At 45.3% G+C, this 18,537-nt stretch overlaps 1 protein-coding gene across 4 annotated transcripts in view; it reads left to right on the forward strand.

Annotated features, from left to right (window-relative positions):
• The window catches only part of SOS1 (SOS Ras/Rac guanine nucleotide exchange factor 1), a 1,044,495-nt gene that overhangs the window by 433,975 nt on the left and 591,983 nt on the right, over nt 1-18,537 (forward strand). For all 4 annotated transcript variants that reach the window (XM_029594364.1, XM_029594368.1, XM_029594365.1 and 1 more), the window contains one exon: nt 14,077-14,187. In XM_029594364.1, coding sequence (XP_029450224.1) covers nt 14,077-14,187 — 111 coding nt within the window. The remainder of the gene's footprint in view (nt 1-14,076; nt 14,188-18,537) is intronic.

Consider the following 18,537-nt stretch of genomic DNA (forward strand, 5'->3'; position numbering starts at 1 on the left):
CTGACGCATTTGCTGAGCCTTCTGTATTTTTAATTCGAGTGTCGTCTTAACAATCGCATTGCATCTACATATAGAGGGGGTCCTAGGAGCATTTTCTTAGCAATTGCTGTTTCTATTAATCGTTGCACCAGTCCTCGCACACACGGGATAATACTAAAACCTAGTGTCACTAAAACTCCTGCAACTACTATGAGGGAGGTGAATACTAACACTGCCAAATTCTTCCATTTTCCGAACCACGCTTTCATCCAATGCATAAGTGATGTATCGATCCCAGAATTTTCTGCCAGTTCCTCTGCTAGGGTAGCGAGATCCTGTAAAGCCTTTGTAGTCGTGCCATCTGGGGCAGTGTTATTGGGTATATAAGTGGAGCATACTCCACCCTTCTTAGCTAACATCATATCTACGGCCATCCTATTTTCCAAGGCCATTCTACTAGTGGCATCTAATTGTTCTGCTATTCCTTTTACAGCATCCCATGTGTAATTAAATCTCTGATTATAATATATGTAATTTATCCAATTTACATTCTTATTGATTGTGGCCCACCAGAAGAAGATGGACTCAAACCCTGCTGCTATCTGATTCCGGGCTTTGAATTCATCGGGGACTCCTCTTGGTACTCCTGTGGAGTCTAAATATATCCTCTCGTCAAAGGATGTCCCTAAAATATCCCCCTTATTCTTTTCTGCTCTTTATTTTCCCTTTTAAATGCCAGGGTAAATGGAATTGCCAATTGTACTACCGCACAAGTGCCAGTCCAATTAGTGGGCAGTGTAGGTCTTATCAATCTTCCTCCGCAGTACCACCATAAGTCTGCTCTGGCTACTTGCAAATTCAATTAGTTTCCGACCTCCATTAATCCTGACACATTCCAGGTTGCAGTACAGGTATCCAATTCTCCCACTTGCTGATTGAACCCTAACCCCCCCTGCTGTGAGAGGCAGGCAGTGTGGTTCCAAGTACTTGGGGATAATACTGGAGGTACCTGCTGCTCCCTGTGTGGCTTCTGAACTGGGAATTGGAGGGTCAGAGACTTAGAGGTGGCGTTGTACCAAGCCTTTTCGTCTTGATATAATGCCAGGATACACTTCAGTCCTTCCGGGTGGTTGTTCCAACCAAAAGGAAATACACTATCTGTGTATTTTATCCATTCCACCCAGGCATTTAACCTCCCCATATCCTGTTTCTACCTCAATGGTCTGGCTTAGGTCCTTTATGGTTACTACTCACTACCTTGGGAGTCATTTAATGGGGGTCTGAATGGTTGAATTCCAGGCATTACTGTGGAACTAGTATTAAAGCTTGGGGGTTCTTCAATCATTATCTGGAAGCAGCAGCTATTGAATCCTTCCCATTTACTGATATACCCATCCCAAACTTCTTGGTGTGTAATTCCCCCCCCTTTTTATCTTGGCCCTGGTGACTGTCAAATTAGATTACATTTCTTGTCAAAAAGAAGTCCACCACCACCACGACACCCAAAGAAACCTCAAATCCAAGAACACCAGCCTGCTAAACATACCCCCCCCCCCCCCCCCCCCCCAAACAAGCACACCTCACCACAACCAGAGAATGCGCCATATCAATAGCCGGCCCCTCTCTGTGGAACAAACTGTCTACACAACTTAGACTAGAACCCTGAACCCAGTCGTTCAAAAAAATCTAAACACTTGGTTATTTCAAAATGCCTTCCAATCCACAACTTAATCCTCCCCTCCCCCTTCCCTTCCCAGTCTCATGACACAACACAACTGTCACCATGCTATTAAACCTCATTGTATACTTGCATAACACAATTAAGACCGTTCCCTGTATATACAGTTACAACGTAATAAGATCTTTGAGTTATATGGTTACAATGTAAAAATAAGACCCCGTAATCTTATTATACTCCTTGTTAGCATGTAAACCAGTTTTATGGTTACTATGTAATAATACAATTTTTGAGTTATACAGTTACAACGTAATAAGATCTTTGAGTTATATGGTTACAATGTAAAAATAATAAGACCCCGTAATCTTATTATTCTCCTTGTTAGCATGTAAACCTGATGTGATATATCCCAATGAATGTCTGTATAAAAAAGGAAATAAATAAATAAAACATTGTGGCTCGATTGTGCCTTTAACTATGCAAATTACAGTATTTTTCGCTCCTTAAGACACACTTTTTCCCCCCAAAAGTGGGGGGAAAATGTCTGTGCATCTTAAGGAGCAAATATGAAAAAACCCCACAAAAAAACCAACTGCAACCAATGTTTTTTTGTCCCCATTCCCTATCCCAACCCTTTAAATTTAATTAACTACAACCCCCCCCTTCTGACCCCCCCCCCAAGACTTGCCAAAAGTCCCTGGTGGTCCAGCAGGGGTCCGGAGCGATCTCCTGTACTCGGGCCGTTGGCTGCCAGTATTCAAAATGGCGCGGATAGCCTCTGCCCATACTATATCACAGGGGCTACCGGTGCCATTGGTCTGCCTCTGTCCAGACCCCCGCTGGACTACCAAGGACTTTTGGCAAGTCTTGGGAGGGGGGGTCAGGAGGGTGGGGGGATTGTGGTTAATTAAATTTAAAGGGTTGAGATGGGGAATGGGGACAAAAAAAACATTTTATGCCCTACCCTAATTTGCTTCATAGGACGCACAGAAGCCCAGGAACAGAGCAGGTTTAGCACACCATTTTTTTTTTTTTTTAATTTTCCTGCTCTGAATCCTAGGTGCGTCTTATGGAGCGAAAAATACGGTAACTGTCTCAATCCTGTCTCTGTATCCAGCAGATGATACCCATCCCGCTGCCTCTGTTGTCCAGCCCACTTGCTCCCAGGTGGGGCAATATGTATTATAGCACATATACCTGTCACTCCCTTCATATGACTGCTGAGACTGAACATTTCCACAGTCTATCAATTGGAACACATCGTAAACAGCTGTTTGGGTCTGGTCTTTTGCATTCAAACTTATTGTGAACTTGATAGGGCCCCCATACTCATCTGTCCAATACAGGGAGCCACCTTGGCCAGGGACCCTTGCATAACCACTTCTAACCCCAGATTCTACCCCTGGCCATCAGACTACCATCATCATCCCTATCATAATACTTTTAAGGGGATACTCTGTTCCTTCCATTCTCCATGTCGACCTCATTTTCTCTTGGATTAAGGCATACGTAACTATCCCTCTATTTACCTCCCCATGTTCTTTTCTTTTCCCCACACAATCTTTCTCTATATACCCAGCAAAAGAAAATTATTGCAGTCACAAGCAATGGTATTAATATCCCAATTCCTAATTCCTCTGCCTTCATAAGGACTGAAGGTTTAAGCAGATTTCTCAAGGAAAATGCCGACTTATGGCCCCTAAGGTGGGAGCCAAAGGTTCGTCTCCACAAATTAATTCAAAGTATTCAAGGACTCTGTTTCCATTTTTCCTTAAGAAATACGACGGGCACCTTCTACCTCCCAAGTCTTTATAAGTGGTGTACCAAAATGTTACCAATTCCCCCAGTGTTAGGTCTAATTAGTGACACATCCCCTTGTTCAGTTCTTACTACTCTAAATCTATAAAATATCCCCCTCCCACACTATGAACGTTCCTGGTCCTGTAGTCCATGTATCCAGCAATGGTTCACACAGTAGATTAAATCTGGTTATGGGTCCCAAAGAGGGTTATCATCGGGACTGGGATCCTAGCCCAAGAGAGTGTTCAAAATATAGTTGTTAATGCAAACTTTCTAGTCTTTTCTAGTGATTCTCATCTTGAGTGGATTATCTGTACTTGTCACTGCCCACTGAGGAGGGTCTTCAAGTGGCTCCACTGGTCCCTTGACTCGAGAATGATGGGTCCACCCTTTCTCTGCAGTTTGTACCACTGTTTCTGTGGTCAGAAGGATTTGAAATGGTCCTTCCCACTTTGGCTGTAACCTAGACTCCTGCCACCCCTTTATCAGCACCCAATCGGAACCGGTGTACCACAGTGTCCAGTGGAGGTGTCTGGGTCAATAGCCCCTTTTCCCTTAAATGAGATAAAGAAGACAGTGCCAGTATATATTTTTTTAGAAACAGGTCCTTTGTTTCAAATACTGGTATTTCCCCAGGCCCTCCCAAATAGGGTAATCCAAGCATTATTTCATAGGGGGATATTCCCAAATCCTTTCTGGGGTGAGTCCCTTACTCTTGGCGATGCCAGAGGTAAGCACTTAGTCCAGGGTATCTTAGTTTCTAGCATAATTTTAGAAAGTTGCTGTTTCAGAGTCTGATTCATCCTTTCCACTTTTCCAGAAGATTGTGGGTGCTAGGGAGTGTGAAAGTGCCAGTTGAGCCTTAATCCCTCCATTACTCCTTGTAGGACCTTGGAGGTGAAATGACTCCCCTAATCTGAGTCAATATGTTCGACTAAACCATACCTTGGGCTTATCTGCTCCAAGAGCACTTTCACGACTCCCCTAGCTGTGGCAGATATCATAGGGAAGGCCTCGACCCATCTGGTGAGATGGTCGACTATTACTAAAACGAATTTGAGTTTCTTGGATGAGGCAGTTCAGTAAAGTCTATTTGTATACTTTGAAAAAGCCTTAGGACTGGGTCCCTCCCCCCTGGGGCTGTTTTTCTCAAAATTCTCCTATTGATTTTCTGACATATGGGACATCTCTCACAGATCTGTTTATCCACTTTGTAAATACCTATACAACCATATTTTCTAAGGACTACATCACAAAGAACTTGAGCTCCCCTGGTCGAGGATTGCCATAATTTCCTTTACTAGTGGCTTGTTTAGCATCTGGCGCCCATTGGGGAGGAGCCAGGCTCCTGCTTCATTCTGAGCTGCCCCCATTTCAGTGAGCTCAGCTTGTTCTTTTGAGTTAAAACTCTGGCATAGCCCTGATTGGGGCAAAAGTTGGTACCAATGTATACAGACTTATGCCTTCCTTTCTCAGCGCTGCCTCCTTGGCAGCCTCATCTGCCATCCCCCTTGCCTCCGGCATGGTGGCATTTTGATGCCCAGGTACATGTATGACTGCTACTTCCCTTGGTAGCATCACATTTTCCAATAGCTGGATAACCAGTTCTTCATGTACTAGTTCCTTACCCCTGCTGTTTATTAAGCCTCTTTCCTTCCAAATTTTTCCAAATGTCTGTACTACAAAGGCATATTGTGAGTCTGTATACACCTTTCCTTCCTTTCCTTTAATCAGCTGCAGTGCTCTATCCAGGGCATATAATTCACAGGTCTGAGCTGACCAAGTATTGGGCAGCCTCCCTGACTATCACCTCCAGGGTCTCTCTGTCCACTACAGCATACCCACTATGCCGTTTCTCTTGAATGCACTTGGATGATCCCATCCACAAATAACCTTTTCCCTTGGTGCAGGGGTTTATCAGCCAGGTCAATTCTCACTTTAGTCTGGTATTCAATGATATCCAGGCAGTTATGTGTAACATCTATCCCTTCCCCCTCCCCCTTTGAGAGGAAAGCTGCCGGATTTGTGCAAGGATCTGTAGCTAGAACTAAATCATTCTGCTCTAATAATATAGCTTCATACTTCAATTTTATGGAGTCTATGAGCCACCTATGAGCTCGCTGCGTCAGTGGACCTGACTGAGTGTGGGGTGCTCACACCTAACGCTCTCCCAAACGTCAATTTTCTGTTTCTTCCACCAATAAAGCTGTTGCCGCAACAGCCTGAACGCAGCTTGGCCATCCCCTGGATATTGGGTCTAGTAATTTGGAGAGAAACGCTGCCGGTTGTCTTTTCCCTCCTGCTCTGGGACGCGCTTTTTCCCTTACCCCTTATTCAATAAGGTGAGGAAAACGCGCGTACAACCCGCGTGGGATACAGAAAGTAAAATGTGCAGTTGTAAGGACATGGTCAAAGCAACTAGCGTTGTGTGGTTTAAGAGAATAAATATGTTCCTGGAGGAAATGTCCATAAAACAGTTTGTCAGGTAGACTAAAGAGAGCTTTTGTGCTATCCTGGGAGTGTGAAAGAGGAGATAGATCTATGTTTTGAGATCTGACTAGTACTTGGGACCCAGACTGCCACTGTTGGAGACAGAATTCTGGGCTCGATGGACATTGGTCTGACCCATGTTCATAGCTGATGAAAACTCCCTTTGAGCCTATAGACTTTTGTGAGATGAAGTACCTGATCTGGAAGGTCATATTTTTGTCAGTGGTCACTTCAGCATACAGAGTTGGTGAGCTCTAGGCCCTAATGTCTTTGCCTTCTTTTGCCAAGTTTTTTAACCACTGCTTAGTACTGTGTACTCATCCTAAGAGCCTGCTTGAGGTAGTGTCAGACTTTCACCTTAACCAGTCAGTCATCCAGCCAACATTTTCCCCCAGGTCTCATGTTCACAAAAGTGAACAGTTATTGTTCAGTTTGGTGTGCAAAATAGCCTTAGTCTTCTATGTGGAGTGAACTGAAGCTCTTCCAGCATTTTGTTTCATTTAATCCCAATGAGCCTGGAACTGCTGTTGCTATTTGGTTAGTAGATTAAATCTCCTCCTGTTATGTCCAGGCAGGCCTGAATCTGGTATAGCATGTTGAAGCTTATAGTGGTAGGCACTAATTTCTCCAGGCACTGGGAAAGTGCACAGAAAAGCAATAAAAACTGCTTTTCTGTGCACCCTCTGACTTAATATCATGGCGATATTAAGTCGGAGGTCCCGAAAGTTACAAAAAAAAAAATTGAAGTCGGCTCGCGGGTTGAAAACCGGATGCTCAATTTTGCCGGCAAAATTGAGCGTCGACTGTCAAACCCGCTGACAGCCGCCGCTCCTGTCCAAAAAGAGGTGCCAGGTACGCGCTAGTGTCCCTAGCACCTCTTTTACCTATTTTTACTGCCGACCCTAATTTGAATACTGAATGCTCTCCCGCGGACTTTACTGTATCGGCTCGTTAGTGAGGATGCAAATGAGAGGTTTTCATACATAGTCTACATTGCATACAAATCTGTTTTGCGTATTCATTATGAATATCCTGAAATTCTGGCTGGTTAGTATGCCTCCATGGGAAGGTAGCGAAAAATTTGTCTATTTTATTGAGTGAAATATTTTTATTCCTAGACTGAAAGTGTCAAAGCCATTCAGATTAGATGTACCGGGCATAATAACTGGTGATTCTCCCAGGACAAGCAGGATGGTAGTCCTCACATGTGGGTGACATCATCAGGATAGAGCCCAATCATGGAACACTTTTTTGTTAAAGTTTCTAGAACTTTGAGTGGCATGCTGAGCATACCCAGTATGCCACTAACCCTGCATCCAGCAGGGGTCCCCCTTCAGTCTCTTTTTTTCCCCGCGCAGCAGTAGCCTTGTGGATTTCTGGAGCTCTGTGAGAATTCCTCATAAAACTTCCTCACAGAAACGTTTTTCAAAAATGAGAAATTTTGCCCCATCCAGGGGTCCCCCATCGACCACTGACCACTGTTGACGCCAGTAAGTTTACCTCGTCCCTTGTGTTCGGTTTCTGGCGGTGTTTTCTTCGGTGCCGATGGCAAACGACTGCGCGCCACCCTTATTTTTTCTAAAAAGATGGTGATCGGGTTCTGAAAGTGCCCCGAGTGCCTGAGGACCATGTCCATTACGGACCCTCACGGTGTATGTGTCTTGTGCTTGTGGCCTGCTCATGACGTCCAAAGGTGCACTAGCTGTGCCCAGATGACGCCAAAAGGCTGCAGGGCTTGCTTGGTAAAGATGGAGCACCTTTTAAGCGAAAGTTTGTCTACCCCAGCCAAGGCTACACCGAGTCGAAAGTAGTCGTCTTCAACGAGTCCGTCACCTTCGAAGTCTCAGTGCCATCAAGACACCGGTGACAGTCTTTTACCAGCTTCTTCACATTCAAAGGCATTGAGAGCTTCCTCTTCGGTGCCAGAGAAGGACTGGACTGAACATCGGGAAAAACACCATCACTGCCATCAACGTGAACTTCTTCCGATGCCGCCACCGGAAAGGCATCGACAGAACCACCGGCCAAGAAGTCCTGAGTAGAAGGGGCCCCATCCCCCTCTGGACCCGGGACACTGAGGCGTTCCGCACCGGTGCTGGGAGCAGAGACTCCACTGATACATGTGGACCCTCCGGCAACAGTGGCCATGCTACCAACGCCAGCCTTCCGGGAGGAATTGGACTGGATGGTCCAAGAGGCAGTTCTCCAGGCACTTCGGGGATTCCAATCTGCACCAGCTTCCATGCTGACAACCGAACCGCTTCTCGATAGCTTAGATGCCTTAATCGGTGCATTGTCATCGGTGCCTGCTCCTTCCATGCCATCGGTACCTCCAACACCACCGACACTGATGCCTATTCCGTTGTCCTCAGATGAGGAACAAAATTTACTGATGCCAGAACCAGTTCCAGGGCCATCGGGTCTCTTGCCTCCCCAACGTCCATCGAAATCACAGATTCCATTGATGCCATCACCATCCTCGGTGCCTGCATTGGTGCCTCCCTACTTTCCCATCGGTGCCACCCCTAGATCCGGCTGGATTTGGACCCATACCTCCATCTGAAGAGCCACATGGTGCTGGAGATACACCATATGTCCCCTGGGGTGATGATTCTTCTGATACTCAGGACTCGGACGAACTCATATCAGATGAGAAGTCCATTACCTGCTATTAATCAAGTTGGCTTAGAAAATAGTCACTGTTATTACTAGCATCAGTAGCATGGGATAGACTTAATTTTTGGGTTCTTGCTAGGTACTTGTAGCCCAGATTGGCCACTGTTGTAAACAGGATGCTGGGCTTGATGGATCCTTGGTCTGACCCAGTATGACAATTTCTTATGATGTTATGTTATCTCTGAGTCTGGCCTACAAACTTCCTCCATCCGAGTGCATGTCAGCGCCATATCCGCTTATCACAAAGGTATAGGGGATGCCCCGATCTCGGCGCAACTCCCTTGTAGGGTGCTTTGAGAGGCGTGCTACAACTTAAGCTTCCACTGCGCCCTCTGGTTCCAGCATGGGACCTTAATGTAGTGCTAGTACAGCTCATGCGAATTCCGTTCGAGCCCCTGCATTCCTGTGAGCTTCAACATCTCACTTGGAAAGTGATCTTTCTAGTTGCTATAACATCAGCTCGCAGAGTCAGTGAGATACAGGCGCTGGTAACATACCCACCGTATACCAAATTTCTTCACGATCGTGTGTGGTACTCCGCACTCACCCTAAATTCCTACCAAAGGTAGTTTCTGATTTCCACTTAAGTCGATAATACTTCCCACCTTTTTTCTGCATTCCTTGAACTGTAAACATGCTCTTGCCTTCTATTTGGACCACACTGCAGCCCATAGGAAGTCCACCCAACTGTTTGTCTCCTTCGATAAAAACAAATTGGGAGTTCCGGTGGGCAAGCAGACCCTGTCCACCTGGCTGACGGACTGCATTTCCTTCTGCTACCAGCAAGCAGGCCTTCCACTACAGGAATGCGTAAAAGTGCATTCAGTAAGAGCCATGGCAACTTCAGTAGCACATCTCTGTTCTGTACAACTTGCTGATATTTGCAAAGCTGCCACATGGAGCTCTCTCCACACATTTGCAAATCATTATTGTCTCGACAAGGCTGGCAGGCAAGATTCTATCTTCGGCCAGTCTGTCCTGCGTAATTTGTTTCCAATTTAATAACCCAACTTCCTTCCTGCCCTCATACCCAAAACCACCCCAATTTTTGTCTTTTGCACGTTGGGTGTGTTTGGTTCATTCTATTCGGGCATCCTGTAGCTCGTTATTCACCCACATGTGAGGACTAACATCCTGCTTGTTTTGGGAGAAAGCAGAGTTGCTTACCTGTAACAGATGTTCTCACAGGACAGCAGGATGTTAGTCCTCACGAAACCCGCCCGTCACCCCGTGGAGTTGGGTTCACTTACGTTTTATTATTTTATTTTTCGCTCGTACTTTTGCTACAAACAAGACTGAAGGGGGACCCCTGCTGGATGCAGGGTTAGTGGCATGCTGGGCATGCTCAGTGTGCCACTCAAAGTTCTAGAAACTTTGACAAAAGTGTTCCATGATTGGGCTCCATCCTGATGATGCCACCCACATGTGAGGACTAACATCCTGCTGTCCTGTGAGAACACTTGTTACAGGTACACAACTCTATCCAATGCCAGGATTATGTATAATTTTACAATCTTGGAATTATAAATCTTGAAACTCCAGAAATGCCTGTCAGTTGCCAATTGTAATGAGGGCAATAAATTAAAAAAAAAAAAACACCTCACAGCAATATTTCCTTAAATATGTAAATGTGTTTAACTATAATTACATAGTGCACTGAATGGATAGAACTAAACACATTATAAAAATATGCATAATACAGAAATATTTTTTTAATTCCACAATTAAGAAAAAAAAATGAAAGCTGAGTGCATCAAATGTCTTTCAAATAAAATTGCATTTTGGTGCACCACTTCCATAAAGGGACATTCTGTTTTGATGCAGTTTATCAAATTGGACCCTGCTGGTACTGTTGCATAGTAACATAGTAGTTGATGGCAGAAAAAGATTATTTATTTTTTGTTTTTTTATACCGATCTTCCTACATTAGATGCAAATCAAACCGGTTTACAAAGAACAATAACTTGCCTGACGGCATTACTTGGAACAATGAACATTTAAGCAACTTTAAGTAACATAGTCAAAGAGAAGAAAAACCAAGTATACAATTTGAATTACATAGTAATCAAGGTAAATAAGAAATGGATTACGTAGTAATGAAGGTCCATATGAATAATCTAACAAATCTAACAAATGAATAATCCAATATTTGTTGTGCTTGTACTAGGCTTAGTTAGGGAGAAGGAACTAAGAAGATATGTAGAAAAAGGAGTGGAGAAAAGCGGAAGAAAAAAAATAATGGAATGAAATAAAAATAAATAAATAAATAAAAGTAATAAAATAGAAGGAAAAGTCAAGAGTGACTGAGGGTCTTCATAGGGAACCTGGGTAAATGAGAGAGACTAATAACAGATCAAACCATATAAGTGAGAGAAATAAACAGAGAAGTATAGCGAGAGATGGAGAGAAAGCTTTAAGCTAAAAAGAGGGTTCTGGAAAAGCAAGCTTGAATAACCAAGTTTTAAGTTTTTTCTTAAAGGAGATTGGGCAAGTTTCTTGTCGGAGGTCAGGAGGGAGAGTGTTCCAGTTAGATGGACCTGCAGTAGAAAAGGCCCTTTTTCTTAGCGATGTTTTAACTTGAGGGACGAAGAGGGTACCTAGGTATGCTCTTCTCAAAGGTCTGGTGGAATATTTAGGGCGAACCTGTAAAGTGAGATCGAGTGGGGCGAGATTATGTAGGTTTTTGTGCATGATGGTTACCACTTTGTAGATGATTCTATATTTGATGGGGAGCCAGTGGAGGTTATAAAGGATCAGAGTGATGTGATCCCTCTTTTTTTGTATTTGTCAAAATCCTGGCCGCTGAGTTCTGTAACATCTGTAGTGGCTTTATAGTTACAGCAGGGAGTCCGAGCAACAAAGAGTTACAGTAATCAATTTTAGTGAGTAAGATTGATTGAAGATCCAAACGGGAATCATAGAAGTGTAGAAGGAGTTTAAGTTTTTTAAGGACTTGTAATTTGAAAAAGCATTCTTTAGTTGTATTGTTGACAAATCTTTTAAAGTTGAACTGATTGTCCAAGAGGGTGCCTAAATCTCTTATGTACGAAGAATTTTTGAAGTTATCAGGTATTGTTGAAGGGAAGGTAGGAAGAGAGTGGTTATCAACCTGAGGTTGAACATTTGGGTGAAAGGTTGTTTCTCTAGTAAAGAGGTTTTCATCATGAGAGATAAGGAATTCCATCTTGTCTTTGTTAATGACTAGGTTAATCTTAAAGAGGAGAGAGCTGATTTCCTGGGAGCAACTGTCCCAAAAGATGATGGTTTTTTGTAAAGACTCCTTAATGGGGATGAGAATTTGGATATCATCCGCGTATATGTAATTAGATTAGCTGTCCTGTTTAGTTTGCCCACATATTCCTGACCACAGTGCAAGGATATATCCCAGCTGCCAGCTATAGAACATTTCCACTTAAAGGATATCCATCCTTATCCAAGATAGCATTTCATCTTCCTCTTTTGTACTTCCTCAAGATCTTCCTCAAGATCTCCCAGTTAGTTAATCCCCAGCACTCCTTTCTACCCATGTCTAACCACAACATGCATCCTGGAGAGATGAAGTTATAATTTCTGGATCTTAAAAGGACTTTGAAATATTGTTTGGGAAAAATTAAACATTACAAAAAAACTGAGAATTGTGGTTTGGGAGCATGGTAAAAGATAATTGCCAACATCTGACATCAATTTCCAGATTTTCTCTGTATATCACCAACTCTTGGAAAGAGCCCATTTCAGAAGAATAGTCTCTACCTCTTATGCAAAGGTCGTGTATGCTTGCTCAGAAAAAATATGCAAAGCAGTTACCGGTATATAGATTTCCATTGATGATTTCATGAACCATTACCGAGCAACTAAGCAGGCATCAGTAGATGTAACTTTCATAAAAAGTATTTCCAAAACTGCTATAAATACTACTTTACAAAGTACTGTTGTGCTCTGTCTGACAGTTTCTTACTGCAGGACGTTTTATGTATTGGAAATTTTCATTACCATTCATTCTGTTCCACTAACTGCTATGGCAGTCAAGACATCTTTCAAATTATATTTGATGCCACTGGTCCGTGTCAGACTTTTTGGTCTGTATAGTAATTAATACTGTCTATGGAGATATTTTTCCAGTATTTTGAGGCTGATGTAGTCAGATTGCAGCAAAAAGGGTTGTTATAGCAGGGGGAGAGGAGATCAGGGCAGATAGGGAAAAACCTGTGATCTGATGATGAAAAATCAATGTGACAAGGCGATAGCCAAGGCCTGGGCTGCATATAAAGAGGAGTATCCAGTAAGAAAAAGGAAGTGATAATTCTCTTGTACAGGTCCCTGGTGAGGCTTCACCTGGAGTACTGTATACTGTTCTAGAGACTGTACCTCAAAGGGGACAGATAGGATGGAGGCAGTCCAGAGAAAAGCGACCAGAAAGGGGGGGGGGGGGTTGCCACCAAAAGTCTTATGAGGAGAGGTTGAAGGTCCTATATATGTACACCCTGGAGGAGCAGGGGGAGACATGATACAGACCTTCGGATACTTAAAAGGCATAAATGATGCAACTTTAATAACAAACCTCTTCTGTTGGAAAGAAATAAGGAGAACTAGAGGTCACGGAATGAAGCTCCAGGGAGGACATTTCAGATTGAATGTCAGGAAATATTTCTTCACAGAGAAGAGTGGTGGATGCATGGCATGCCCTACCGGAGGATGTGATGAGGACCGGGATAGTGAGGGAATTCAAAATGGCATGGGATTAACACTGTGAATCCCTAGAGGTGAGGCAAGTGAAATGAGGAAAGAGGAACGTTTGAGGCAAGATCTTTCAAATAGTTAAAAAGAAAAATAATCTGACAGCAGGAAACTAAAATATGAACTATATAGTCTGAGGAGAAAAAAAAAGGGGGGAAGGCAGTCTGGGAAAACCAGCAGGTACAGGGGTGACATGCCAGTGCAAAATGTAAATCAAATAGCACAAGAAGTCTAGGTAGACTAATAGCCAAGGGGGTGACTTACCGATAAGACACATTATTCTTAAACAATTAACCATAACACAGCTGGGATAATCCCAGCAGTGCTTTCTACCACAGTGGCAGAGGACAACAGGAATTGATCTCAAACAAGTAACCTACAAGGCCCAGACCCTGACTGTCTGTGAACCAAATAGGATGTGAGCTTACTGGGCAGACTAGATGAGCAATTATGTCCTTTTCTGCCATCATTTTCTATGTTTCTAACTTCTGTTTGTGAAAAAAATACTGCTGATAGAACAGGAATGCAATTGACCATTTCTCTTGTTGCAAGTACTGATAATGTTCCCTTAGTCTTCTATGCTGGAATTATATTTGTGGGGGGAAAATCCTTTGAAAAGGATTGAGTATTTATCATGTAAACAATGATTGTGACGTTTTAAACAATTTGTTATATTTAATACCTAATAACACCTTACATTTACACTGTTTATTTTTAAGGAATTGGCATTTGATCCATATGAGTCATATTCTCAAGAGATTTTGCGACCTGGCTTTCATGACCATTTTCTTAGTCAGTTATCAAAACCTGGAGCAGCATTCTATTTGCAGGTATTACAATTGTATTATAACACATCTAAATATAATAAAGAGGAAAGTTGCCCTGCACCAGCATCGCCAGAATGCAAATTGTGCTTTGCCCCCTCCCTCTCTGTACTCTGCAGCTCTGCCCTTCTCTCTGTAATGGAATTGAGCTCTGCCCCTCCTATCTCCCTGTACTCTTAAGCTCTACCCCTCTCTGCATTATCTAATCCATTCTCTACTACCACAGATAGAAATTGATCTGTCCTCTGCATTCAGGCAGGCCAGTCCCCACCAGAGGGTTATGCATCTCTGCCACCCAGTATTCTCCATCTCCAGCAGATGGTGGACATGTTTCCCTACTGGGGATTGCCTGCAAAATAAATAAATAAATCTAGAAGGCGAGACATTTATATATCTTTTTGTTTACTGAGATAATACTGTTTGGTCCCTCCCTCATTAGAGAGCCTTCAGTCCGGTATCCTTGGGTGGCGTGGACTTAAAAATCATTAATGGTTGCAGGCCGAGAGAGGCTTGGAAGTGAAGACTTTGCCCCCCCACCCTTGTAGCTGGGACCCGTTCTTGCTCTTAGCCAGTGAGAGCTGAGCTTAGGTAAAAGTTTTTACTTTATAAAAAAAAAAATTACAATTAAAAAAGAAAAAAGAAGAGGAACTAGTTAGTGAGGAGTTTTCCTACTGGGTCTGTTTCCTCTGCGTTCGACTTCACCCGCTCACATCTCTGGGGAGTTCTGTGAGGTGTGGAGGCAATTCAGGCACAGTGGGCTGAGTAGCCTTTTGGCTAGGTCCCGCTCTTGGGCTTCTTTTTGGTGTGTGGTAGGCCATGGCAGTTAGTTCACATGTTTTTTTAGTATGTGTTGTCGGCAAGTGCCTTCGCGTCTCATTGTGTGTCTACCTTTGTGTGTCTGAGTAGTTCTTTTGAACGTCCAGGTTGGGTGTCTCTTTGTGGATGCACATTTTGTGTGCAGAGCTTGGGTGCTTTTTAAAGCGTGTGTACCTGGGCACTTATTTTTTTTGTGTACCCAATTAGGGTGCGTTTTACATGTGGATACCTGGACACATGTTTTGTGCGTCTAGCTGGGGGTGTGCCTATACATCTGTCTAAGCGCATTACAACCATGGCACTGGTAGCAAAGAAGTCTAAGTACTTCTTTTTGTTTTGCATGCCACATCAGGGCAATATAGATGGAGCTTTATACAAGCCTGTCTCAGCACTGCATGGATGCTCATAGGAATTTGCCACCTCCTGAGTTTACTGACTATGGTCCATCTCCTTGGGTTTTAAGGGAGTGGGACTGAAGGCGACATGATGCAGGTGTCCCCTCCTTTGGTTGATCCTCTGAGACTTCAGCGGAGAATCGCTCTGAGTGTCAGGGTCAGGCCTGTGGAGCCTGCAATGGAGCCATCCTCCTTTTCCTGGGTGGAATTCTTGCAGGAATTACAGACCTTTCTACAGGTGCAGTCGTTATAGTCGACAATGCCTACTAGTTTGTCCATTCACTCAGAGTTCTCCAGTGTGTGCCACCATGGTTTGACATTAGTATCAACATGATACAAATGATCATGGTAGTGGTTCTCCTGTTGAGGAAGGGGAGATTCCCCCAGATTTGCAGCAACATAGAACTCTTCTCCATTTCTTTCATAGAGATGAGTTGCCAAGCCTGATCTCTCAGACTTTGAAGATTCTCGGATTGGCTGGGGTGACTCCTCGGAGATGCAGAAGAAGGGACCCCATTTTGGTCACCCTATGCAAGGCTTTGTTTCTCTCTCCTGGATGCAAATCAAGAGTTGATTGACCCAGAATGGAATGCATCAGAGGCATCCTTTTAAAGGGGTGTGCACCTTGGTGGTTTTTGTAACCCTTGGATCCGCAGGCGAGAGAACAGTTGCATTTCCCTAAGGTGTCACGAAACAAGCCACCATCCCATAGAGGGAGGTGCAGCACTTAAGGGATGCTAAGGATAGGAAAATTGAGGCTATCCTAAAGCAAGCATTTGAGGCAGTGGCGATGAACTCGCAAATTGCTTCTTGTTGTGTCCTGGTAGCTCTAGCTACCTTGCCTTTTTCTCAAAAAATCTGGCAGTTTCGTTTCAGATAGAAGACATGTGGTGGAAACAGGAGCTGCCTTCTTAGCTGATGCAGGCTGTGACTTGGTTCACACAGCTGCCGAAGGAGTTGCTTATGTTATAGCGGCTCGATTACAACTGTTACTGTGCAGCTGGTCAGCAGATGCTATTCAAAGTCCAATCTCACCAAGCTGCCCTTCAAGGGTTCGCTTTTGTTTGCCAATGAGTTAAAGAAATTGGCAATTTCCTAGCGTGTAGCATATGGACTCGGAACAAATGGGTATAGTGTGCTCGTGCTAGCAGTTAGACGGATCTGATGTCAGCACGGGTACATATACCCCCACAGGAAGTGCAGCAATTCAGTAATTTCCGTCTCCAAAGCAGTTTGGAGCTACCTCACGCTCGCTGAGCGTTTTTCCAAATTCTAACAACTAAATTCATAGAAGGATCCTACCTGAAGACGAACCCTGCACTCCTGCGGTGATACCCTCGGGTCCCTCCCCCAGTTGAGTTTCCCGAGGTGATTTCCGTGGTCCCTCTGAGGTTTGAGCCTCGGTCCGGTGGCCGACTCGCGGCAGGGACCTAGCCCCTGAGTGAGAAGGGCTCGGGCGAGGCATAGAGGCAGCCTCGGTCCCGGTGAGGACTTGGCCCCCGAGCGAGACAAGTTTGGGCGCGGCCTAGAGGCAGCGGGTGCACTTCCTCGAGCGTGGCGGTGATGGTACTTACGCTCTCCCCCCGCAGCCGGAGACTGCCCGGGTCGCAGCCGGGAAGCGCTGAAGACCAGGTAAGGCGTACATCTTTACTTTTGCTGGTCTCAGAGGAAGCGAGGATTAGCGGGGTTTGCCTACGTGGCAGCCCACCAAGGAGGTTGCCATTTTGCCTGCCTGCTCGCCGTCGCCATCTGCCCTAGTTCGCCGCCTCGCTCTAGCGCTCAGACCAGACTAAGCGCACAGGCGACGGGCGCATATGTTAGGTGCCCGAAAATTAGTAGGTGCATATTTGATAGAGGCGCACATTGAAGGGCGCACCCTGATACACATTGATTCAGCGCACGTCGATAGGCGCACGGTGCTAAGCGCACGTAGATAGGCGCACGTTGCTAGGCGCACGTAGATAGGCGCACGTTGCTAGGCGCACATCTTTGCGCATATTACAAAGCGCATAGAGATAACAGACGTGATGGAGCGTATGAGAGCCCATGCGTCCGTGGAGCCGGCGCCTCCAGAATCAGGCATAAGAGCTCTAGGCCTCTGCTCAGCATGCCACCTCAGAGCCACACAGAGCGAGGAAGCAGATTCCCTATGTGCCCAATGTGAGGAGGCCCTGGGAGTTCCAGGCCAGGGCCAGGGCCGGTCCCAGCCCAGCGTAATTGCTAGTTCCTCAGGGAACACCCTGGACCTAGCAGGGCCAAGGTGAGCAGCCAGGGAACCCTAGAGAACTGGTGCCCCTAAAGCTAGAACCTGCTTCGCTCTCCTGGGTGGAATTATTCAAGGGGATTCACGCCTTTGTCAAGATGCAGTCTGATCCCCGAACGGACCAGTACGTACCGGATGACCCTACCCCTGGACCCTCAAGACCTAGGCAAGGCCACCCGCCACCTGGAAGCCCCACTTATGGGGATTCAGATTGCTCTGTGGAAGAAGACGAGCTCCCCGAGGAGGGAGAACTTCCCTCGGGGATAGAGCCGTATCGAACCATGAGACGCTTCTTTCTTAAGGAGGATCTCCCAGACCTGGTCTCCCAATGCCTGTTGGAACTTGCTATCCCGGACCATGGCACCCCAGGGGAGCCTAGAATGAACCCCCTGCTGGAAGGCCTTCGTCAAATGGCCCACCACTTCCCCCTCCTACAAGCAGCACAGCAGCTAATCGATCTCGAGTGGAATGCGCCGGAGGCCTCATTCAAAGGGGGTCGGGCCTTGTCTGGCATGTACCCCCTGGACCCGGTAACCAAGGAGCTGCTGGCATACCCCAAGGTAGACGCCATAGTTTGCGCAATTGTGAAGCGCACCACCATTCCGGTGGAGGGAGTTGTGGCCCTCAAGGATGCACATGACCGGCGCATGGATGCCATTCTGAAACAAGCCTTTGAGGTGGCAGCCATGTCCCTACGAATTGCGACCTGCTGCACCGTGGTGACGCGTTCCTGTTTATCACAAGCCAGGAACAACACCCCGGGAGAAGAAATGGAATCAGCCCTCTCGTTCCTCACTGACGCTGCCTCCGACCTAGTCCGTACGGCAGCCAAGGGAGTGTCATCCTCAGTGGCAGCCAGGAGACAGCTCTGGCTACGAAATT

Source organism: Rhinatrema bivittatum, chromosome 3 (assembly GCF_901001135.1).
Source record: "Rhinatrema bivittatum chromosome 3, aRhiBiv1.1, whole genome shotgun sequence".
NCBI classification, from domain to species: Eukaryota; Metazoa; Chordata; class Amphibia; order Gymnophiona; family Rhinatrematidae; genus Rhinatrema; species Rhinatrema bivittatum.